Below are 25,140 nucleotides of genomic sequence, written 5' to 3' on the forward strand. Positions count from 1 at the left end.
AGAAATAGCAATAACTATACTAAAGAAGCCATACAGTATGTTAAAAGTTTTTAAAAAAAAAACATGTAGAAGTGGCATGAGGCAGAGCTTACTTTAAACTTACATTTTCCTGGTGCTGGTTGGTATCATTTACTTTTTCTTTTTTTTTTTAAAGAGGAAACAATGAATGTGTACTGAATATTGATGAACGTTATCCCTTTGAGGATTACTATTATTTGTACACCCTTGGAATACAAATGGCTTATTTCTGAATGGTCATTTACACCAATATACTGAATGATCTGTAAAAACATTAACCTTTAACAGTTACTGCACGGAATAGTTCTGGATATGTATGTTGCTGTTTATATAATTAAAGAAATATAACTGTGTGTGTGAATTTAAAAAAATAGAATTGTGTATCTGAATTTTAAAAATACTATGTACATTATTCTAGTGTATATGTACAACTGATATAATATATGTTTTAGTAAAATATGAATGATTAAAGCAACATAATATTTATGTTTTCAAGGATTAAGGACTGCTAGTTTCTTCTGTGAATATCCAGAAAGTTATTATGGAACTTGAAATTTAATTTCCCCCTTTCTCTTTTTCTCTCACCCCCGAACACACGATTCCAGGAACTTAAACTTCTGAAGTCCTGAAATTTAAGACATGTAATGACAAACTGATCTTCCCAGAGCTCACAATGGAGGGGATTCAGACAATGGATAAAAAACTTCCTGTTGTCAAGGAATTATTATTCACATCTACCAAAGAGAGCCGGGAGTGTAGCAGCCTCGGTCTGAAAAGGCAACAGTGCCACAAGCTACGATTGGAAGGAGCTGTCTGCGTCTCTCAGTGCCCTACTGAGCATGTCCCAGAGGAGCCCTGTGCTAGCAGTACATTATGCAAAAAGGCAGCTCGAGCAGCTGGGAGAGAGTCAGAGCAAGCCTTTGCTCCACTTGCATCACCACCGCTTCAAAACAAACCTGGATTACTCGGGAGGTCTTTGCTGCCAGGCCAGCCAAATGAAGCCGAACGGCATGGCTTGATTCCTGACGTTGCCCGACTGCTGAACAACATGGGGAACCAAGATGGGAAGCTGAAGAGGAATGCAGGTGATGTACATGAAGGAGGTGAGGATGCTTCTGGGCCCAGGGATGCAGAAGGCACAAAGAAGGGAGCAGGGAGCAAAAAGGGACTGGGGAGGCATGGCAAAGGGAGTGAATCTGGCAAAAAGAAGGGCAAGTCAGAGTCCAGAGCATCTGTGTTTTCCAATCTCAGGATCAGGAAAAATCTCTCCAAGGCTAAAGATGGAAACAGCAGCTCGAGAGAGGATGTTTTAGACAGCCAGGCCTCGCAGACAGGGGAGCTAGATAGCGCTCATTCGATTGTCACCAAAACTCCTGATATAAGCATTTCTGCAGATGAAGGAGGTCTCTCAGACACAGATGTGGAGCATTTTGAAAATACAAATGAAACTCGCCCAGCCGCTGTTGAGCCACAGGATGGACAAAGGACCAGCTCCGGCTCGGATACGGATATCTACAGTTTCCATTCAGCCACAGAACAAGAGGATTTGCTTTCCGATATCCAGCAGGCTATTAGACTGCAACTGCAGCAGCAGCAGCAGGGGGCAATTAACATTGGAACTGAGCAGCATGGCACCAAAACAATGGACTTACACATGGCTAATTCTCAAGCAACCCCCTTAGATTTTGAAAGGTTTCTTTCACTGAGCAGCGACAAAGACAGCAGTCCAGATACCGAACTGCCTGTCTCGGCTAAATCGGAAATTACCGAATACATCCCTGCCAGTGATACCGACAGTGGAGCGAAAGAAGTGACAAATGGAATAGGGTATCCGTGCAGCAGTGTGTTTGATATGCAAGAAGAACAGGGGCAGTTGCCAGAGGAGCAGGGACAACCTGCTGGTGAATTAAAAGATGTATTCACCTTAAAGGCTGCAGTGACAGAAAATGGGACTCTGCTAGGCAGTTCTGTGTTTAATTTCCCATCCCCAGCTGGAGATTCAGAGACTGAAGTAATAGCTGTTGAATTTGCGGATTCAGAAACAGAGGAGGATATTGCAGATGCAGGCCATGATCAGGGTGCTGGAGCCAAAGAAAGGAAATGGGGTATGTCAGCCAGCAGAGAGGCAATGGATGATGGGTCTTCTGCTGAAGTGAAAAATGATACTCTTTCCTCAGAGGATGTCTTAAGCAGTCCTGTGCATAGTTCCAAATGTTTTAAGCCCTATCCTCTCATCAACACATGCTACATCAAAACCACCACTAGGCAGCTGAGTTCTCCAAGCCACTCACCTTGCCTATCCCCCTCTCAGAGCCCGCTCTTTAAACGGAGACGTGAGTCCTCGCGGCGGAAAGAGAGTGCACCAACCAAGAAGCAGAGGTCGGCCAGTTTGGCTGGCTCATACAGCCGATCAGCAGACTGGACAGATGAGATTTCGGGCCATAGAGGGGAAATAGCTCAAAAGTCAGGCTCTGCAGATTTCTTGGAGTACGGACGGAGTAGAGATGGTTTTGAAGGAGAAAGAGTGCCTTTGAATCACTTGAGAAAGTCCTCAGGGATGTCAGCTTCAACTGATGCCTTCCCCAGTGTTTTTAGAGGTGAGTGGCATCTGCCTGAAAGTAAGTGTTTAGGATAGGGTAATAATATGCCCTTTGTATTTTACTTATATTCAAATTGAGATCCCAAATTCTGCAAATACCTATTCGTGTGAGTTTTGGGATTTCAGTGGAAATAAATGTATGGGTATGTCTATAGTATTTGTTTACAGCTTTCCTCACTGGGGCATATTCAAAGTACTCATTAGGCAACTGATGTAGTATGCTGTAAATGACAAACAAGTTATAGGTACAAAGTCCAGCAGGGACACTTTGTGAAGTTTGTGTGTGTGTCTATTGTATCCATAGAACATACTGCTAAGTATGACCATTAATTTTTTGTATTGACTATTTGAGATGTAAAGTGCTTTACAATCTTGATGGGGATTTATTTCACCTTCACAATTATCACATGGGTCAGTACAGTCTCATTTTAAAAAGAGAAACTGAGAAACCTGCCCGCTGGGTCCCCCAAAGAACCCCCTGCAAGCTTACCTGATGGCAGGGTGGCAGTACTGATGTGCCGGCCCTGCGTTGTTTTGGTTTATCAAACTATTTGAAAGGCCTGATGCTTAGGCACTGTGCCAGGCACCTGTGCCAGCTGTCCTCTCCTTTTCCTAAAACACCTCTGGAGCCCATGCCAATGTAGCGTCCCCTTGTGCTGCTACGTCAGCGCCCAGAGGACCTTGGGCAGAGGCATCTGGGAGAAAGGAGAGGGTAGCTGCTATAGCAACTGGGCCCAGCATTTCAATTAGTGCTGGGCTCAGCTTTAAAATTCATTTACAGGATGGCTGGTGGCAGGCGACAGGGACAGTTTGTGGCATTGACACCCCCACCCCTTTTAAAGCTGGGCCAACACTGGGTGGAGAAATGCCAGGCCCAGCAGCTAAGTGGCTGCCCTCTCTTATCCCCCCAGTGATTCTGCCTAGGGCCTGCTGGGTCCCAGCATAGCATTGCAAATTGCAATGCTCGCTTCATGGGGGTGGGACCCAAAGACATTTGGAGAAAAGGAGAAGGCTGCTACAATACCTGGCCCAACACTTTTATGTTCAGAACTGGGCCTTAATTTTTTTCCCAAAGTGTTGCCAGTGTCAGCTGTAGTGGGCCCTCTAGGGCCCCATCACAGGCCCAACCATGCCACATACCAACACTGAGGCTGCTGGTTTGGGGTTTAAATAGCATGGATTTCCCAGACCAATGCTTTCTAGCAGGCATATGCGATAGGCAACATATGGCCCAAAAGCTGCAACTGGCCCACCAGAGTTTTTCCCCTGGTCTGGACTGTCCATTGCTATTGCATCATGGAAACAATTTTCTTGTGAGCTGGTCATTCCGTGAGGGGGAAGGTTTTCTGTTGGGCCAGTTGCTCTCTACCTTGTCACTAAGGTACGTTGACTCCTGTGTCTCATGAGGACAAATTGGAGGATATACTGCAGAATTCATGCAACAGAAATCAACTTCAGATGGCATATTCAAAGTTTTGTTTATTCATGGGAGCAGGTTTTGTTGAAAGTGCTAGCTTTATAAGGAACACTGGGTTGGATCCAGATTTCACTTAGTTGTGACTAACTTTTCACATTGATTTCAATGGAACCTAAGTGCAACTAGTTTGCTCTGGAACCAGCCCATTGTATATGGATGAAAAGGATCTTGAGCACACAAACAAAATACATTTGATCTAAACGGTGGCTTATAAATAAAGCATCACTTTAGATGATAGTAATGGTCTAGATTATATTTAGTGCTTTGGTTATGGAACCTGCAGTATGTGACTGAAGCAGGTATAATATGCTGAAGATTTGATTCTTGTGGGGGTTACTTTGTAAGTGTTCTATAAAGCCCACAATGGGTTATTTAATCCACGGTGAGGCTGTAGCACGTGCGGGGGCACATTTTGAGTATGTAGTCCCCCGCTTGGAGGTTGTCGTGTCATGTAAACCCAGTGAGCGTGGGTTAAACAGCACCTACATAATGCATGGTCTGTTTTAGGGTAACCCACAACAAGCTGTGGTATGTCATCCAAACCCAGTTTGAATGTCTTCTTACCATTCTGGCTAAACTTTTAAATATCAGACAATTGATTTGGTAGTTTTTGTTTTTGACCCCTTATTCCTGAGTTTCTATAGAAATGCTGAGGAAGCATATACTCCTGTGAGATGGGATGATGAAGACTTTTTATTGTCTGATTTTCTCTTTTTCTTTCTCTAGTTAGTTTTCAAATATGATTTCTGCAAATAAATAAATACATTGTTTGAATTGGATGCTTGCTTTGTTGAGTAGTTGTGAAAATTAATGGAGGTTTGGTTGTTGAAGGGAAGAAAATTTGAAGTACTGCATATAAAATGCCTCCAGTGGTTTCTTCGGTTTTGAAATATTAAGCTGAAGCATTCATTTCAAAGTATTATTGCAATAGTAATATAATATATATTATTAAATGCAAAGTATTTTATTGCTCTAGTTGATTTTTTAATTGAATACTATATTAGGATTTTTTAATTATATTTTTATACTGCCCTGGTATCATAAAATGGTATCATAAAAGACAGCTTTGGCTATTGGGCGGTATAGAAATAAATAAATAAATAAATAAAAATGAAGGGCGGTATTAAACTATTTTAAATAAATGGGAAATGGAATTCACTTACTGTAAAATAGTCACATTAAAATCACAAGCGTGAAGGTTTGAGGCATAGAGAGGCGAGGGTGGAGGTAACTCTTGGAGGCCTGGAGTTTTTGTTGGGAGGGGGTATCCCTGAGAGTAGTTTCATTTCTCCCCTTAAGTTTCATTTCTTCAGGTCTGAAGCAGTACTTCCAGATTTGAGGGAGGAGGGTTTATAAAGAGAGGGGGAGAGCCAGTAAGAGCAGAGTTGGGGAAACCAGAGCCTGAAGAGGAAGCAGAAAGAAGCAGCCTGAAGAAGTTGAAGTACAGCTAGGGTAAAGGAACTTGTATTTTGCAACTTTTATTTTCTCTTAATGCCTTTTGTATCACTCAGCTCTATTGTGTAAATACCTTTAGTTGTAATTTGCTCGCTTTAATTTACCAGTAATCTGTTGTGGTTAAACCCTGTCTAGAGTATCAATCACCCTGTGCCTAAACCCCACATTATTGGAAAGGGGAAGGTAAAAGAAGGAAGGTGGGACTCTGAAGGAGTTGCTCAGGGGATCCAGGCATGCCGCATAAGGGGAACCCTGACAACAAGTACTGCTCCAGAATCTATGAGAATCTGTTGAAAATAAACGTACACTGTTATAATTCAGTCAGGTTGCACAACAGAGCACATGGATCTGGGGTAATAAGACTTAAGTTATCATATCAGTTCTAAGTAATACTCATACAGTTTTTACTTTGTTAGACTGGATCTCATACTGCAGATTCACAGCTTAGAAGTCTGGAAGGAAACCTGGTTTTAATATGAACTACTGTATGCCAGAAATTCCTGTAGTATGTTATGAGAGAAGTGCTAGTGATCTGCAATAAATTAATGGAATAAATGAAATTATCCACACAGGAGGCTGCCTGCTGAATCTCTGCATAATTAATTTGCTATGGCCTTATTTCCTTCCAATCAGCCACTACAGAGGGCAGCCATTCTATGTTATTTGGGGGTGGGTGGGTTCTGCATTGACTGCCACTGGATGATCCAGGTGGTCCTGATGCAGACAAACAGGAGAATGTCCAGGGCAGGTATTTCTCAGCTGCAAGGATTAAGTGTGCCCCTAAGTTTTAATTCAGGAAAAAATGTGCCTCAACTCTCAGAAGTTTGAAAACCATTCACTTAGGGCACAAGTGCCTTTTTAGAGAGGAAAAAGTACTACATAGCAGGCTGGAGAATGCTGGGAGTTGTAGGACTTTTTTTTCTCTAAGCATGCATAAGATGGCGCTCTTATTCAATCTCCCACCCTCTATATAAAAAGAACGAAATGGAAATGATCAGCAAACTTACTCAAACTTAATCCTGGCAGGTGTGTCTGCCTGCCTGTGGGCATTAGCTAAACTCCTTTCTCACATCAAAATCCTTTGATCTTCTGAATTGTGCCTCTAACCATTATGCACTGCATTTTAAAAAAAGCTCTTTCTGGTTCTTGCTAGCTTTTGTTATGATAAAACTTTAGAACTCTTATATAAAAAGCACAGGGCAATTTTAATGAATGCTTCACTTTCAATATATTAACATACTTCCATTTTCCACAAGACTTTGTTTTCCTGTTTTACTCCAGTCACTGATTTATTGTAATTGTGAAAGAAGCAGGTTTTCCTTTGCAGCAGTAGCTCTGCTCCCTGCAAGTAACTAGTTGTCACCTTTTTTTGTATGGCTGTGGTAGCAGCCCTTGAAATTCAGAGGCTGATTATAGCTTTCCGTTTATGTAATACCCTTGAAATGACAGACCAGAGCAATAGCAGTTGTTGGAAACAAGTTGGTGTGTTTGCCTCTGCACATTCAGAAAAGTGAACTACAGAATGCAAAAGAAAGATCTCAGCTTTCAGTCACTGTTGGCGGAAACTAGCTATATGCTTAAAATAGGAGAAAATGGTTATCAGTGTGTTAGAAATACAGAACCACAAATATTCTTTAATATTTCCTGCTTGGTACATTTTATAAATAGTGGTGGTTGCAATATCCTATCTAGTAGAAGTTTGCAATCCTGCATAGACTTTTTTTTTAAAAGGTTACTGAAAAGTTGATGCTGATGAGATAGGACTGCAGAGTATTAGGAAGCTGGGAAGATGCCTTATAGCAGGCCTGAATATTTGTCTATCTAGCCCAGTATTTTCTACTCACTGCAGATCTCTGGGGTCTCCAGCAGAGCATCCTTCTCATCACTTGCTACCTCATAATTTTAATGGGAGATGACTGGGATTGAACCAGGGACCCTTTGCATGCAAAGCATGTGCTCTACCACTGAGCTTTGATTCCTCTCTATCACACTAAGAGACACAAAACTTCTAAGCCCAGAGGACTTGAACTTAAGCTGGCTTAGGCCAGGCATGGTCAACTTGGTAGCCTAGTAGCCCTGTTTGGACTGCTGTAACATGCTCTACATAAGTCTGCTTTTGAAAAATGTTCAGATGCTTCAGATGTTCCAGAAAACTATAGCCAGGCTCTTTACCGGGACCAGTTACAGGCAGCATGTGACTTCCTTGTTTCAACAGCTTCTAGGGCTACTGGTCTGTTTAAAGGCACAATTCAAAGTGCTGGTTCCTTCTCTGTTGTCTTACTGCTGGCAAGTAAAGACATTTTTATTCAGACAGGCCTTTGGCATTTAAGCTAAGTTGCTGCTGAAGAGGGTTCTAGCTGTTTATTTTTATTAAAGTGTTTTAAAATCTGTATTGATGTTTTCATTGTATTTCTGTTATTATTGCAATTTAACTGTTATTAGCCTTGAATCCCGGGCGGGGGTGGGGTGAAAGGTGGCATATAAATTTAATAAATAAATGGGCCATATATGTGGATTTCTAGTGGTGTGGTGTAAGTCAGGGATCATACCTGATGGGCAGCTACAGAGGATCAGCTTGCCACAATAAGTGGCGTTATTGGCTGCCACATAGCTACTCACTTACAGGGCTGGCTCTACCATTAGGCAGAGTGATACAGCAAACTCAGGTCTCAGATGCTTCATGCTTGGGTCAGGAAGCAATGGCAAAGTGTTGGATGACAGAAATGTGTGAGCCATGCAGTCTGGCCTTCATCCCTATAGCAACCTGCTGACCTGAGGTGTAGTGGAGGACTGGCCTTGCTCAGTTTCATAAACCAGACCTTATTTTCCAAGTAAATTCTTGTGGTCCAGCAGGTCAGATCTGCATATCCAATTAGATTTCCCTGTGGTCAACTTGGAAAATGCCACATAATTGCAACATCTTTTTCTACCACTTAGCAATAGGAATCTTGAACCTTTGTGGCCTGGTGGATATCAGGCCATGTGTTAAAGATGCTTTTATAAGAGGGTGACAACACTCCAGCTTGAGTGGGTTGCAGTTGTAAGGCAATTGCTTCCCATTTGCTGCGTACGAATTGTGATTTCACATTGTATGCCTGTAGCAGTTCCCTGTGCATAGATAGTGAACATCTCCACAGATTCAGTTGCTATATACAAGCATTTCTGTTAAATTCATCTATTCCATGCGGCTTTTACCAATATCTTGGTGACAGCAGGCAGTGAACATATAGCTGGCCTAATTTACAGTGCCCTATAGTTGGGCTTTTTGCCCTGTCATTTTTACAGTAGTCCACATGTTCTGGTTAAGGATTTTCTAACACATGACATAAATGGTAATGAGCAGCTGTAATTGCAACGTTTTCATACATAATCTATTGCAGTAAACCTCATAAGGAACATTCAAATGAGATATAAAGACTGTGGACTCAAAAAAGCACCAAGATATTATAAAAAGCTCTTGGATATTTTAGGAAGGAAATGCACAATGCTGCTGTACTAAAATAATCTCTTCTGTTTTGGCATACTGTGGCTCTGAAGCATGCATTTGTGTGTATGAAGCTGCCCTTTCACTTTACTGGGAAAGTGTGTACCTGGGAAATGTGGAATACTTCTTTCTTCTTTGTGACTAAATTCTATTCCACAATGGTAACATATAAATGTTGGAATTGGGAAGCAGATGGGATGGAGAATCATGTCGGACAACACATGGGTGGGAATATGTATGTGAAGACTATGGCTGTGGAGTACATATATTGTGAAGATTTCTGTACCCACTTTTTAATCTCTACTATACCTTGACAAGGAATTGATCATGTATTTAATTGTCAGGATCCCCATCCTGACCAGCAGCATGGGCTCCAACCAAAAACAGGCTGGCCTGATCCGCTGGACCAGTGGCTTAAGAGGCAGAGCTTTCCTTTCACCTGGCGCTTTCCATGGTGCTGCAGCTAATGGCCTGACTTGCTTCATGTTAACACACACACACACACACACACACACACATAGTCAGTGCTTTTTTCCTGGAAAAAAAAGGTGCTGGAACTCTTGGATTATGCTTCCTCAGGAGTAGATAGACATTAAATTTTATTTTATTTTATTTATTTCATTTCTATGCCGCCCAATAGCCGAAGCTCTCTGGGTGGTTCACAAAAATTAAAACCAAATGACACATAATAAAACAATTTAAAATATATAGAACATTAAAACCGCAATGGTAATGAAGACCATTAAAGTAGTGGACAAACACTATATACAGTCAGGGCCAGAAATATTAGAACAAAGATAACAAAAACAACTGTTTTGGCAGTTGGCTTCTGCACACCACCACATTGAAGTTGAAAGGAAACACACCCAGATGGGAGCGAAATCAGGACTTTCAGCTGTAATTCAAGGGGTTTGACAAAAGCGGGGCACTAACCATTCAGGAAGTACAGCCAGGGGCATACACAAACCCCCATCGTTGGTGGCTTATAAGTAATGGAACGAATGGCTGACAAGCAGCTGCATGGCCAGGTGTGGCCTGTTTCCTGGGTACCCCATGACCAATCAAACAGATAAAAGGCCAGGAGGTGGTTCTGAGTGTTACATGTGCATTTAGTAGCTGTTCACTGGAACTCCCAACATGAGGTCCAAAGAGGTGTCCATGCGAGTGAAGGAGGCCATCATTAGGCTGAGGAAACAAAACAAAATAAACCCATCAGAGAGATTGCAAAAACAGTGGGAATAGCCCATACAACAGTTTGGAACATCCTGAAAAAGAAGGAATTCACTGGCAAACACAGCAACAGCAAAAGGCCAGGCAGACCACGGAAGACAACTAAAGTGGATGACCGCAGAATGCTGCTCATGGTGAAGAGGAACCCTTTCACAACATCTAGCCAGGTCAAGAACGCTCTTGCAGAGGTAGGCATGTCATTGTCAACATCTACAGTCAAGAGATGGCTTTATGAATGTAAACAAACACAGAGGCTTCACAACAAGGCACAAACCACTGGTAACACTCAAGAACTGAAAGACCAGATTAGCCTTTGCTAGCAAAACACCTAAAAAAGCCTGCCCAGTTCTGGAATAAGTTTCTTTGGACTGATGAAACCAAGATTACCTTGTACCAGAACGATGGGAAGAGAAAAGTATGGAGAAGGAAAGGAACAGCTTATGATCCAAGGCATACCACATCATCTGTCAAACATGGTGGAGGCAGTGTTATGGCATGGGCATGTATGGCTGCCAATGGAACCAGGTCACTGGTGTTTATTGATGACCTGACTGCTGAGAAAAGCAGCAGGATGAATTCTGAAGTGTGTAGGGCTATACTTTCTGCTCAGATTCAGCTGAATGCTGCCAGACTGATAGGATGCCGCTTCATATTGCAGATGGATAATGACCCAAAACATACAGCCAAAGCTACCCAAGAGTTTCTGGAGGCAAAGAAGTGAGATGTTCTTCAATGGCCAAGTCAGTCACCTGATCTCAACCCAATAGAGCAAGCTTTTCATTCTGAAGACAAGACTGAAGGCAGAGAAACCCACAAACAAACAGCAGCTGAAGGCAGCTGCAGTCAAGGCCTGGCAAAGCATCTCAAGGGAGGAAACTCAGCATTTGGTCATGCCCATGGGTTCCAGACTTCAGGCAGTCACTGACTGCAAAGGATTTTTTTTCATCCAGGTATTCAAGGTGATCCTTCAGTTTGAAATGATGTTGGTTTGTTCCATTACTTATGAGCCACCAACGATGGGTGTGTATGTATGCCACTGGCTGTACTTCCTGAATGGTTAGTGCCCCACTTTTGTCAAACCCCTTGAATTACAGCTGAAAGTCCTGACTTTGCTCCCATCTGGGTGTGTTACCTTTCAGCTTCAATGTGGTGGTCTACAGAGGCCAACTGCCAAAACAGTTATCCTTGTTCCAATATTTCTGGCCCTGACTCTGTGTGTGTGTGTGTGTGTGTGTGTGTGTGTGAGAGAGAGAGAGAGAGAGAGAGAGAGATGAAGAAAAGGTGCCGGAACTCAGTCCCGGTGAGTTCCACCAGAAAAAAGCACTGTATATAGTATGTATGTATGTATAAAAACACTGATAGGCAAATGGACATGCTGTTGCCTAGTGTCCTGACAAATTAGTCTTGATTCCATTTGATGACCTGCCACTTTAGTGGAACCATAGGGTTCATTCAGTTTAGCAAGAGAGTTGGTTAGATGCCCCTCATGTTTTCTCGTGGCAGATCAATACAAAATTAACTATATATAAAAACAGATGAGTGACTCTGATGAAATTCCCTCCACCTACCACCTGCATTTATTTTCTTTGGTAATGAAAAAGTTTCTTGCTAATTAAAGGAAATGCAAGGTGGCAGGTGGTTTTTAATAAGAATCAGAGCCTTCTGTTTGGAAGTCTATTTAAACCTTGGCATAAGAGAGCATGTTGGAATATGTCATTAAATGAGAAGAAATGTTTGGAAGCCATAGTTCCTTTAAGTGGACAGAAATTGACCATTAACAATTGCATATAATATAATGAACCCAGTTCATACCTGGTTTTATTTTTACATAAAATAAGAACATTATTATTGCAAATACAGATGAATTGAAGCATCTCCTAAATTCAAGTTATCCAAAATTTATAATCAATGTTAACATGATGAAAAGGTCCCCCAATACAGTAAGCAGACCTCCAGATCTCTATTACAGACTGGAACTATGCAGATTATTGTAGTAATTGTATACTCAGTTAAAATTAAAACGTCCCAAGCTTATTTTTCTACTTGCCAAGGTACATAACAACAGGTTTATGCACTTTAGAATCAATTTCATTGCTAAGATCTGATAGATTACAGCTATGACCATATTCCAGAACACTCTAACTCTGTCACATGTGTGTGATTTAAAAAGTCATCTATGCCAACTGCACAGCATCAGCATTAGCATTTACCATAATGTGCGTTATATCAGATTAAGTTTACAGGGTGATAAATGCCACTGCTCCAAATATTCCATGCTACTGAAAGCTGAAACCCTCTGAGACAGGGATGGTCAACTTTTTGCCCTCCAGATGTTTTTGCCTACAACTTCCATCATCCCTCACCACTGGCTATGCTGGATAGAGGTGAAGGGAGCTATAGGCCAAAACATCTGGAGGGCTACAGTTTGCCCACCCCTGCTCTATCAAATAAGAAATGTTAGATCTCATGTGGAATTCCTCTTGCAGTCTAGGGATGGACGAAAGTCCCTTACCAGTCCTCGAAGCTTGCTTCGCGGTGGGGGGGAGGCGCTTCGCTTCTCCCCCCGAAGTTCATGCGAGGTGGGGGAGGCGCCCCGCCTCACCCGGCTGAAATTCAGGCCGGGCGGGAGGCGCCCCGTCTACCCGGCCGCGAAAAAAACAAACAAACCACCCCCGTGATAGGCTACGTAACGTAGCGTTGCCCTTATTTTCGCCATAGTCTACGTAAATCTTTATGTAGACTACAGAGACCAAATAAGAAACGCAACTGGCGGCTCCCTATGGGGGCCGCCATTTGCGTACGCACTTTTTTTTTCTTTTCAAAGTCACCCGTGATAGGCTACGTGACGATTAACGTAGCCTATCACAGCTGACTTTGGAGATCTAGCCGTGATAGGCTACGTTAATCGTTACGTAGCCTATCATGGGGTTGTTGTTGTTTTTTTACTGCACTTGTAATGGCGGCAGCAGCCGGTCGAAAGCCCGGCTGCCGCCCCCGCCCCCGCCCCTGACAAAGACCCGACGAACCGCCGCCGGGACCCGCCGCCGGGAGGGGACATTCGTGAAAGGTAAGTCCCATCCGGGGGGGTGGAGAATTTCACCGCCGATTTCGGGGGGCCGAATGCGTTGGCAGTTGGCCCCCCGAAGTTTCGGGGAGAAATTCTCCCCCATCCCTATGCAAATCATGATTCCTTTTACAATCTTAAACAAACGTACTAGAGGGTAAGCGCCACTGAACACAATGGGACAGTTCTGAGTAAACATGCATAGGATTGTACTATTAGTCATATAATGACTAATATGGATTTGTGGCATTCAGTTTAGTTCCCCAGTAATCTATTATACAAATTTGATATTTTTTTCACTTAATGCCATTTTTTTCCATTTTCTTCTGTTTGCATCACTTCTCCAGAAATACACCCACAGCAGTGCCTTCCAGAGTTAACTCTCTCCTCTCTTGTCTGTGTCTCTCTAAAAACCTGCAGTTTCTTGTCACTCAGAGAGTGAGACCTCTCAGATCATCCCCCACCCTAAGCTGGGTAGTAGGAGGAAAAAGGATGAGTCGCCTTTCCATATAGCTTATGTTCCAGACTTCCAGTGCCATTCAAAACACCCAGTCCTGGAACATTTACTAGCCATCCGGAACATTTACCTGTAATTTCCCTACCAAGGGATTTAGCTGCAAGCTTGGCCACTGACCATTAAGGAACATTAATGTTAATCCTCTTTTGCCCACACCCTTCATAAGGATTGGGAATCTTATAGCAATTACAATACCAAAACATTCTTCAACATCTAGAGAAACATTTTAAAATCCATTTGTTTTACATTCACCTGTAAAAAAAGTCTCTGTGTGTGTGTAAGAGAGAGAGAGAGAGAGAAGGCATTATATGCATGAGGCCTCCATGCAATTAGGTATGTAGGAAGCCCCAGGTCGCATCTTAAGAACATAAGGTGAGCCATGCTGGATCAGACGAAGGATCCATCTAATCGAGCATTCTGTTGATGCAGTGGCCAACCAGCTGTTGACCAGGAACCCACAAGTAGGGCATGAGCACAACAGCACCCTCCCACCCATGTTCCCAAGCAACTGGTGTACATAGGCTCACTGCCTCTGATACTGGAGGTACCATATGGTATTGGAGGTACCATAGCCATCAACACTAGTAGCCATTGATAGCCTTTTCCTCCAGGAATTTGTCCAGACCCCCTTTTAAAGCCATCTAAATTGGTGGCCATCACTACATTATGGGGTAGCGAATTCCATAGTTTAACTCTGTGCTGCGTGAAATTTTAGGGATGGACGAAAGTCCCTTACCTGGTCCCTCAGCAGTTTTCGGTGGGGGGGGAGGCGCTCTGGTTCTCCCCCCGAAATTCTTGGCGAGTGGGGAGGCACCCCGCCCCTCCCGGCCGAAATTCAGGCCGGGGGGGAGGCGCCCCATCCCTCCCCACCGAAATTCTGGCCGGAAGGGAACACCCCGCCTCTCCGGCCGCGAAAGAAAAAACTAAAGTAAAAAAAAAAAACGTGATAGGCTACGTAACGATTTACGTAGCCTATCACGGCTAGATTTTCAGTCAGCCATGATAGGCTACGTAAATCTTTACGTAGCCTATCACAGCTGACTTTGGGAAAAAACAAAAAAAGCGCGTCCGCAAATTTGCGTTCCTTATTTGCGTTGCCCTTATTTATTGCGTTGCTATTTGCTTTGCCCTTATTTTCGCCGTAGTCTACGTAAATCTTTACATAGACTACCCGTACCCAAATAAGGAATGCAAAAGGTGGCGCCCATCGGCGCCGCCATTTGCAGATGTGCTTCCCCCCCCAAAGTCAGCCGTGATAGGCTACATAAAGATTTATGTAGCCTATCACGGCTGACTTTGAAAATCTAGCCTTGATAGGCCACGTAAATCGTTACGTAGCCTATCACTTTTTTTTTTTTTTTTTACTTTACTGGGAAATGGCGGTGGCGGCAGCCGGTCGGAAGACAGCCGCCGCTGCCGCCGCACTGCCACTGAACCGCCGCCAGGACCTGCCGCCGAGAGGGACATTCGCATGAGGTAAGTCCCATCCCGGGGGGGCAGGGGGGGCGGGGAATTTCCCCACCAATTTCAGGGGGCCAAATGCGTTGGCATTCGGCCTCCTGGAGATTCGTGGATAAATTCTCCAACATCCCTAGTGAAGAAGTACTTTTATCTGTCCTGAATCTCCCACCACCAATCAGCTTCATAGGATGATCCCAGGTTCTAGTATTTTGAGAGAGGGAGAAAACTGTCTCCCTATCCATATTCTCCACATTGTGCATAATTCTGTAGGTCTCTATCATGTCTCCCCTTACCCTCCTTTTTTCCAAGCTAAACAATCCCAGCTGTTATAACCTTCTCTCATAGGGGAGATGCTCCAGCCCCTTGATCATTTTAGTTGCCCTTTTTCCAGCTCTACTACAATATCTTTTTTAGGTGTGGTGACCAGAACTGTACACAGTATTCCAAGTGTGGTCACTCCATAGATTTGTATAGGGGCAGACGGGCAGTATGATATTGGCAGTTTTATTCTCAATTCCTTTTCTAATTATGCCTAACATGGAGTTTGCCTATTTTTAGGGGTGGACAAAAGTCACTTACCTGTCCTCGAAGCTTGTTCGCGGTGGGGGGGAGGCGCTTCGCTGCTCCCCCCGCGAAGTTCAGGCCGGGGGGGGGAGGCTTCCCGCCTCGCCCGGCCGAAATTCAGGCCGGGGGGGAGGCTTCCCGCCTCGCCCGGCCGCAAACTCCAAATTTTTTTTTAAACGCCCCCGTGATAGGCTACGTGACGATTAACGTAGCCTATCATGGTTAGATCTGCAAAGTCAGCCATGATAGGCTACGTTAATCGTCACATAGCCTATCACGGGTGACTTTAAAAAAAAAAAAGCGCGTACGCAAATGGCGGCCCCCATAGGGAGCCGCCATTCGCGTTCCTTATTTGGTCGCTGTAGTCTACGTAAGATTTATGTAGACCACGGCGAAAATAAGGGCAACGAAAATAGCGTTGCCCTTATTTTCGCCGTATTCTACGTAAATCTTTACGTAGACTACAGCGACCAAATAAGGAACGGGAATGGCGGCTTCCTATGGGGGCCGCCATTATCCGTACGCGCTTTTTTTTTTTTTTAAAGCCACCCATGATAGGCTACGTGACGATTTACGTAGCCTATCACGGCTGACTTTGCAGATCTAGCCGTGATAGGCTACGTTAATCGTCACGTAGCCTATCACGGGGGCGTTTTTTTTTTTCTTTTATTGCAATGGCGGGAGCGGCAGCCAGTCGAAAGACCGGCTGCTGCTCCTGCCCCAGACGAACACCCGCCGAACCGCTAGCCAGACCCGCCGCCGGGAGGGACATTCGGCAAAGGTAAGTCCCGTCCCGGGGGGGTGCGGGGGGCGGGGGGGCGGAGAATTTCTCCCCGAAACTTGTTCGGGGGGCCGAACACGTTGGCGCTCGGCCCCCCGAAGTTTTGGGGAGAAATTCTCCGCCATCCCTACCTATTTTACAGCGGCCACACACTGGGTTGACATCTTAATTGAGCTGTCCACCACAACCGCAAGATCTCTTTCCTGGTCAGCCACCGCTAGCTCAGATCCCATCAGTCTATATTTGAACTTGGGATTTTACATTTCATCTTCCTTGAAATGTATGGCAGAGGAAGGAGTGCTGACTCCTTCAACACATGGGACTCCTGTTCCCAGTAACACAAGAACTAGGGTTATGTAACAAAAAGGGCTAAAGAATTAAAAAAAATAAACATACAGCATGTTCCAAAATGATGGACCGGATTTCAAAGCAGTATATTTCACGATGGCAACATGTTAAAATTACACCAAAACTTACAAATGGTTTAATGAGTTATCAAGTTTTACTAACCATTTTATAAATGCTCTATGTGTAGGGATGTACGAAAGTCACTTCCCTTTTTGAAGGGTGACATTCGCGGTAGGGGGGAGGCGCTCCATCCCTCCCCCTGAAATTATGGCCAGGGGGGGAGGCGCTTCGTCCCCCCCCCCAAAATTCTGGCCGGGGGGGAGGCCCTCCGTCCCTCCCCCCCCCAAATCCTGGCCGGCCGGCTCCGCAAATGGCGGCGGCTGTAGCCACCACCGTTTGCGTCCCTATAGTCAGCCGTGATAGGCTACATAAATGTTTATGTAGCCTATCACGGCTGATTTAAAAGAGAAAAAAAATGCACGTACGCAAATGGCGGCGCCCATGGGCGCCGCCATTTGCGTTCCTTATTTTGGCACGTCTTAGTCTACGTAAACATTTACGTAGACTAAGACGGCGAAAATAAGGAACGCAAATAGCATAGCGCCTACGCTATTTGCGTTCCCCTTATTTTCGCCGTCTTAGTCTACGTAAATGTTTACGTAGACTAAGACGTGCCAAAATAAGAAACGCAAATGGCGGTGCCCATGGGCGCCGCCATTTGTGTACGTGCGGGGTTTTTTTTCCCTTTTAAATCAGCCGTGATAGGCTACGTAAACATTTATGTAGCCTATCACGGTGTGTTTTAAAAATCTAGCCGTGATAGGCTACATAAATCTTTATGTAGCCTATCACGGTTTTTGGTTTTTTGTTTTTACTGGAAATGGTGGCGGCAGTGGCGGGTCAGAAGACCGGCCGCCGCAGATGCCGCCGCTGCCGAACTGCTACCGCCTCCAGGAAGATTCGCCAAAGGTAAGTCCCATCCTGGGGGGGGTGGGGGGAGGCAGACCGTTCCACCACTGATTTCGGGGGGCCGAATGCATTGGCATTCGGCCTCCCTGAGATTCGTGGCGAAATTCTCTGACATCCCTATCTATGTGCCCTCCACGGACAATATCGAGACAATAGTTGAATTCGTCTCAAATGCCTCTTGAAGTGTCTTCTTCCACTGAAGTCACCGCTGCCGTGATTCTGCTTTTGAGGTCTTCCAGATTAGCCACTAATGGTGGCACAAAAACACCTTCTTTGATGTATCCCCACAAGAAAAATTCGCAAGGTGTAATGTCTGGAGATCTTGGGGGCCAAGAGTGTAGCGCCAAGTCTTGGGGTCCCGTGTGGCCTATCCACCGTTGAGGCAGTGTGTCATTTAGAAAACGTCGAACTTGCAGGTGCCAATGTGGCGGTGCTCCGTCTTGCTGAAAAATGAAGTTATCGGAATCTTCATTAAGTTGTGGAAAGAGCCAGTTCTGCAGCATTTCAAGATACGTTTGCCCTGTAACTGTGTTTCCCTCGAAAAAGAAAGGGCCATAAACTTTTTTTGAGAAACGGCACAAAACACGTTCACTTCCATTTTCCTCTGAAGTGCGTGGTCGCCCTGTGCTCTTCCCCTTACATAAACAGCCTGTTTCCTCAAATTGTCGGTACCAATGACGAATGCTCTTTGGCATTGGCGGATCAATGCCAAAATGCTGTTGAAACGCACACTGCACCACATTTGTGGATTCAGTCTTGCTGAACTGCAGAACGCAAAACACCTTGTGTTGCAGGGTCGCCATCTTGCGAATGACTGAGGCTAGGGGCTGTTTGTGTGCTGAGAGAGGCATCTAGCAGTAATCATTTGAAACTCTATGCCCCACCCTTTCAGGTGGTAAGAGTTTCATTCATGGGTGGTTTGTGCTTGCAGTGATATAGCGATTTCAAATCAGGTCCATCTTTTTGAAACACTCTGTATATGAAAATTTAGCAAAGCTCTACTGCAGATAGGCCATTTCAGTTTATTATAACATATAGTACATGTGGAGGCTTTTGAACAAAAGTGATGGTCAGCTTAATCAGACGACGATGATTTGTAAATACTGCTTGAATTACCTCCAGTGGAGGCTGGTGGCTCCAGTTTTGGAGGGGTGAGAGTTCCATTCTGGGTTTTAGTTAGAACGAGCCAGAACTCTAAAGGGCTATCCAAGGTGCTAAATCCATTTGGGGATATGGTTCAGTACCTTGGATAGCTCCTTTAGGGCTCTGGCTGGTTCAAACTAAAACCCAAAATGGGATTAGTGCTCCTCCAAAACTGGAGCCACCAGTCTGCACTGGTTACCTTTCTATTCTTTTTTATATTCAGAGCTATTGATGAGGCCAAGGTTCAATGTTTGTATTCCGTTTGTCTCTTGTGATAAATGCCCTCTGTTCTGGGGCAAAGCAGTGTCACCAACCACAATACATAAAAAGACAAAGTGGCAAGTCGATTGCTGCTATTTATATCTCTTAGCAATCAGACTGTAAAATCTGCTGTCAAGCTTTTGCTTCCCAAGCTTCCTCTGGCAACCCCTTCTGTTTGGTTCCCCTTCCCGTGGCAACATTTTTGTTGCTAACTCGCTACCCAGTTGCTTTGACTATCATAGGACACTGTTTGAAAGCTTGATGCAGTTATTATTTTGGGGCTTGAACAATATCTATCTATTGAATCAAATAATACTGCTGGGGGACTAGGCAAGTGCAGCAGTAAGGAATTATAGGGAAATTCTTCAGTAGATAGTGCTTTTTGCTGTAGTTAAAACAGATTGTAATTGCTTTTTGTCTTGTCCCTCAAAGGACTGTGATGTACAAGGGGGCTGATTCTAACAAGGCATTTTGCAGTTGGGTATGGGTACAGAAATGAACTTGAGCACGCTCCGGGAGAGAGCGGAGGACAGGAAGGCCTGGTGTGCCATGGTGTCTATGGGGTCACGACTTAACGACTGAAATCAGACATGACTTAACGACTGAACAACAACAATGGGTACAGAAACAAAATTAATGTGTGTCTCCTCAGTTACGAAAAGGCAGACACACAACATGCAGTTTTTCCCTCTAAAATTCACACATGCTGACCATGAAAATGTTGCCCCTCCACCACTTGTATTTCAAAGAGAAAAGTGATGCTTTTCACAACATATGTGATACAGACAGAAGTGTAGCAGAGGCTGAACTGAGCATATCTGCTGGTTCTTCACTGGAAGAAAGCAGATGGTCCAATAGGGCCAGCCCATCCATCAAACAGATGGTGCAGTTGTCCCTTAAGTGGGTGCTGAGCAACTACCTTCTGAATGTGACTGTGGCTGCTGCAGCTGCTAACTTTAATGGGGAGGGGCAAAATAACCATAAGACCTGCTAAATCTAGTCACTTGTGGAGGTCCTGGCAGGCAACGCTGGTCCTTCAGGTAAAGGATCAGGGGACTCCAGGTCAGGGGACTCTATTCAAGTTTCTCAGTAGCTCACATTTAAAATAAGAAATGAATAAAGTCATTAATTGGTTTGAGTGGTATCAAGCTGGCATTCTTTGGAAACTTTTATATAAATGCTGCCATTCTTAGGGGATTGGCAAAAAATCAAAAATGTTCCATCTCAGCCAAGCTACCAAAATTGCAAACAGAGCTGAACAGAGGAATTCCAATTTACTTGTTTTAAGAATAAACTTTTGTACTGTTTGAGATGGCCAAAATTTGTGTGTGAATTTTGAATGCAAGCATGCATGTTTTTCCCCCCACTCTCAAAACTGAATCTCCAGTTTGCTGTGTACGACACATCCAGCTTCTATTTTAACTTCATTCAGATTCTGTTTTTCTGCTTGGATAAACAGCATTGTATAGGCTTGTTGCCGAACAGTAACAAAAGCTTGTTTTTAGGCTTTTGCAAAGTGTTTTCCCCCTCAATACTGAATTATCAGTCACAATCATTTCCAAAAAGACAAAATCTGATGAAAGTACTTTTTGGTCACAAGGCTTGATTTTCAAATATTTTAGGAAAGATTTACTCAATTCTTTCTAACTGAGAGAAATTATACGCATATACCCCTTAGCCTTGGGGATATCTACAAGTTCAGAACCATTGGGGTATTCTCAATTTACACAGCAAAATTGTGTTGATGATGGTGCTGTAGGAGGATTTTGATTTCCCCTGGTTACATAACCAGGCTGTGTGCAATATTGCCACTCTATTGGAAATAACCCTAAGGAAGGATCTGCCCTCAGCAAAGGTTCAAACTCTTAATCTCTTAAAAAAAACACATTGAAATTAGAGTGAGAACTAGACCAATAAAATGTAAAGCAGCTGAGGATTACGCGAAGCCCTCTGAAAGCAGAAAAGTATAACAAAGTGAGTTCTCTAATCCCTGACTATTCTGTATTATATGATTCAAACTGTAGTGCAGCCAGAATCTACCTTACTGTGATCATGCATTTCTTAAACATGTAGCCTGCAGGTACATGTTGAGGAATGGAAGTATAGACTAAAATTAGCTTACTTCAATGCTTCCTATAAAAAGTTGAAATGGGTTGACCCAGTGGCTCTTAATTTTTTATATACACGATGTTCCTTTGCTTTCTTTTCATCTCCAAGTTGCCATCCCCTTTCCCTGTGCCTTCATGTGGATGCTGTGGCTGTTGGGCATGTTGGGCATTGAGCCGTTTATTAAGCAATATAAAAAGTCAGTCTTCTAGCCCCTGTTGGTATTGTGTCTAATGTTTGCCTTCTTCTAGGGATATATGAGAATGTCATTAATGTTTGTGAATCATGCGAATATGTCCCATTTGCAAACCCAAACATAAGCAACAGCACTTTTTTCAAGGAATGTTTACAAAATTCCTGATTTTATTAGCATGTTTGAAAAAATGCATTTTTTAATGTGCACTTGAAATGCACATTTTTTTTAAAAAATACATATTTTCACATTTTAGTCAATGAAGGAAAACTGTGCACTTTTGAAACATATGCATAGAAATGTGCTCTTTTCTCTTCCAAAATACACACTTTTCCCATTCGAATGAGATGAAACAGGCTGAAAACAAAAATGGAAGCAAGCCAAAATGAGCTTCAAAGTGAATTTGGAGAATTTACATGAGCTCAAAAATCACTGGTTTTCCTATCCCTAGTTCTTCCTGCCCCTACTCAACATTCATTGTCATCTCCCTTTTTTCCAGAAAACCTATACCCTAGAGAGAGGCATTAGTTCCATGGTATAGCATGTGCTTTGTAGGCATACAGTCACAAATTCAATGTCTGTGACATTTAATTAAAGGAATTTCGGTAGCAAATGCTCTCTCAAAGCACTGAAGAACCTCTGTCATGTGTGTACCCAGTTATGGGCCAGATGGACCACTGGTTATAAGTTAGGACCTTTATAGCAACATCTTTCAATTGCTTTTGGGTATTTCAGTCTCTATGTCCTGTGGTCTACTGTGCCCCCTTCCAGAAGTCTGTGTTACTATTCAGTTTAAAAAAAGAAAAACTCATACATGACCATATACATCATTCAGTGATGTTGAGCTGAAGTTGTAAACTGCCTTTCTTTTATTTTACATATGTATGTATGTATGTATTACATTTATACCACACCTTTCTTCCATTGTGGAACTCAAGGTGGCTACTGGCTACCCCTCTAAGCACAGACCAGACCCAGACCTGCTTACCTGCAGCAAGGTGGCTGCCTCCTGTGCCTTCAGACTATGACCTGGAACCACTAACTGAGAAGTTCTACTCTGGTTCTCATGTAATGACAACCCATTGGTTAAACAATCCATAGGTTGTTGTCTGCAAGCAGAAAAGAGCAAGCACGCTGCCTCCTGCATGCCTGCCACTTCCACTTTTACTCCACAATCACACTGACTTCTTTGTAGATTGTGGAGCACAATATCTGAGCCAAACAGTTAACCCACAACAAACCATGGATTAACTGCTGGTTAACGGCTAAACAACCTATCGGTCCAGGTTGAGGCGTCACACTCCACAACCTATGAAGGAGTCGATCATGGGTTGTCAAGTGGAAGTGGTGGGTGTGCTACAGGCAGCATGCCGACTTTTCCCCTCTTGTCCCTAACAGGATGTGGTTTCATGTCTGCCTCTCTGCAGAAGGAGGCTGGGGGGGGGGGGCCCACAGGAAAGATCATAGGATTCCGCCCCACTCTTCTCCCTTCCCCAAGGAACGCCCCCTTCTCCCCATGTCCACGTTCCACGAGTGCAGAGAAGCAGCCAGCACAGTTGTCTCTGCACTGGCTACGAGGGGGAGGGGAGCACGGTTTCCTGGCTCTGACCTTGGGGTCTTGTCCATGACCTCAGAGCCAGGAAACCGAAAAATCCTATGTCCTCCAGATGCTGTCCAGGGAACATAGGATTGCTCCCTTATATGTTTGTTAAAGTAGAATTAACACTGTAGCTCCTATTTTTCCTAGCAGTAGGGAGTTCTGTAATTCAGTTTTCCACAAGATAATTTTATTTTGATAACTAATTCCTCTTTTTAAATTGTTAAATTCCTTGACACAGTGATTTCCTTGTAGCACGGAGTTCATAATTTAGCATTGATTGATTGATTGATTGATTGATTGCATTTATACCCCACCTTTTTTCCTCTTGCAAGGAACCCAAGGCGGCTTACATTATCCTCCTCCTCTCCATTTTATCCTCATAACAACAACCCTGGGTTGGGCTGAGAGTCTGTGACTGGCCCAAAGTCACCAGTGAGCTTCCATGGCTGAGTGGGGACTAGAACCTGGATCTCCCAGCTCCTACTCCAACACTCTTGCCACTACACCACACTGGCTCTCCAGTGTGGAGAGCCAGTTACAGATATTAACCTTGGAGGTATCATGACAATATTTCCTGGGACAGCTGGTGCTGGTCAAACCCTATTATAATGTGGATTTTGTCTGAAAAACACTGCAGTTTTGCACTTTTCTCAGGAACATGAATAGGGTGTATTTTACTAATGACTAGATCAAAATATTTAGGGTGGATAGATAACAGTATAACAACAACACAGTGATTTTCTTGAGGCAAGGAGTTCCATAATTTACGTTTCCTCAAGTTAACTACAGACATTGACTCTGGAGGTATCATTACAATATTTCCTGGAGCGTGGAGGGTGTTCAAATCCTACAGTATTGTGGGTACTGTCTGGAAAACACTTAATTTCTGGACTTTTCTCAAGAATAGGAATAGACTAGTTTCTTTTTTTATTTGGCCTTTATTTTCAATAAAATTCTCCTTCCTGGGGTGGGGGGTGGGCATGGAATATGAGGTAGTCTGTCTGAGATTGTCTGTCTTAGGTAGAGTAGATTGGGCCTATCCACTTTACACAACATTCTCTCACATCTCCCTGGTAACCAGCCATAGTTATTCCCATTCTGTATCCCCTTGGCCAACACAAACTGGGCATTTGTGAAACAGACCTTATGAGTTCTGTTGTGGCAACTTACACAGTGCCAACAAAGAGGAAATGTATCACCAAAATAAGGACAAAAGAGGACACCAGTTTGCGTAGTATTTACATGTATAGGTGCAATTTTAGAAATGTAAGACATCTTACCATAGGGGGGAAGACTGTGACTGGGTGACCTATGTGCCTGCTCAGTGTGCTGTCCAGAGCTAACTGTTGATGGGCTACTTCAAGGGCCCTGCTCACCCCTCCTTATGGTTCTTTGATTTTGAACCAGACTTAGAGCAGGCAGCCCATGAAATAGAGGACTTCTTCAATAGGGGACTGTTTTCTTTCTCTGTCCAGAACAGAGAACAGACCTTTATAAGGTAGGACACCTGGCCATCCTATCTGTGGGTCAAAAAATAATATTTTTCAGAAAAACTGAATATTGTTGGCCATCCCTACTTACCTCTGAATGTGTAGTGCACTGTGAAAGTGAGTCAAGGCCTAGCCCTTTTGAGGGTTACACTTAAGAGTGAGCATGTTCATGGTATGATTTACATGGTAATTCCTGTCATCTCTTGGTGACTGGAATAGTGGGAAAGGCTGAAGTTAATCAACATAGAATGAGTCGCCACAAATTATTGCTGCTTATGCTCGGGCAGATACTCCCTAATGACAGTCAAGCTGCGAGATGATAGAAGTAATAATCTGAAACAAGTCCTTACATCGACTGCGCCCTCCCTATGGGATGCTCC

The 25,140-nt window shown here is 43.7% G+C and overlaps 1 protein-coding gene across 1 annotated transcript in view; it reads left to right on the forward strand.

The window, feature by feature from the left end:
* The first annotated feature begins 1,066 nt into the window (after positions 1 to 1,066).
* FMN2 (formin 2) overlaps positions 1,067 to 25,140 on the forward strand; it is a 248,940-nt gene continuing 224,866 nt past the window's right edge. The window contains exons 1-2 of the mRNA XM_084819532.1: positions 1,067 to 2,615; positions 7,681 to 7,839. Coding sequence (XP_084675658.1) covers positions 1,067 to 2,615; positions 7,681 to 7,839 — 1,708 coding nt within the window. The remainder of the gene's footprint in view (positions 2,616 to 7,680; positions 7,840 to 25,140) is intronic.

This window comes from Heloderma suspectum, chromosome 1 (assembly GCF_057233095.1).
Source record: "Heloderma suspectum isolate Gila_16-S chromosome 1, 16-S_ref, whole genome shotgun sequence".
NCBI lineage: Eukaryota > Metazoa > Chordata > Lepidosauria > Squamata > Helodermatidae > Heloderma > Heloderma suspectum.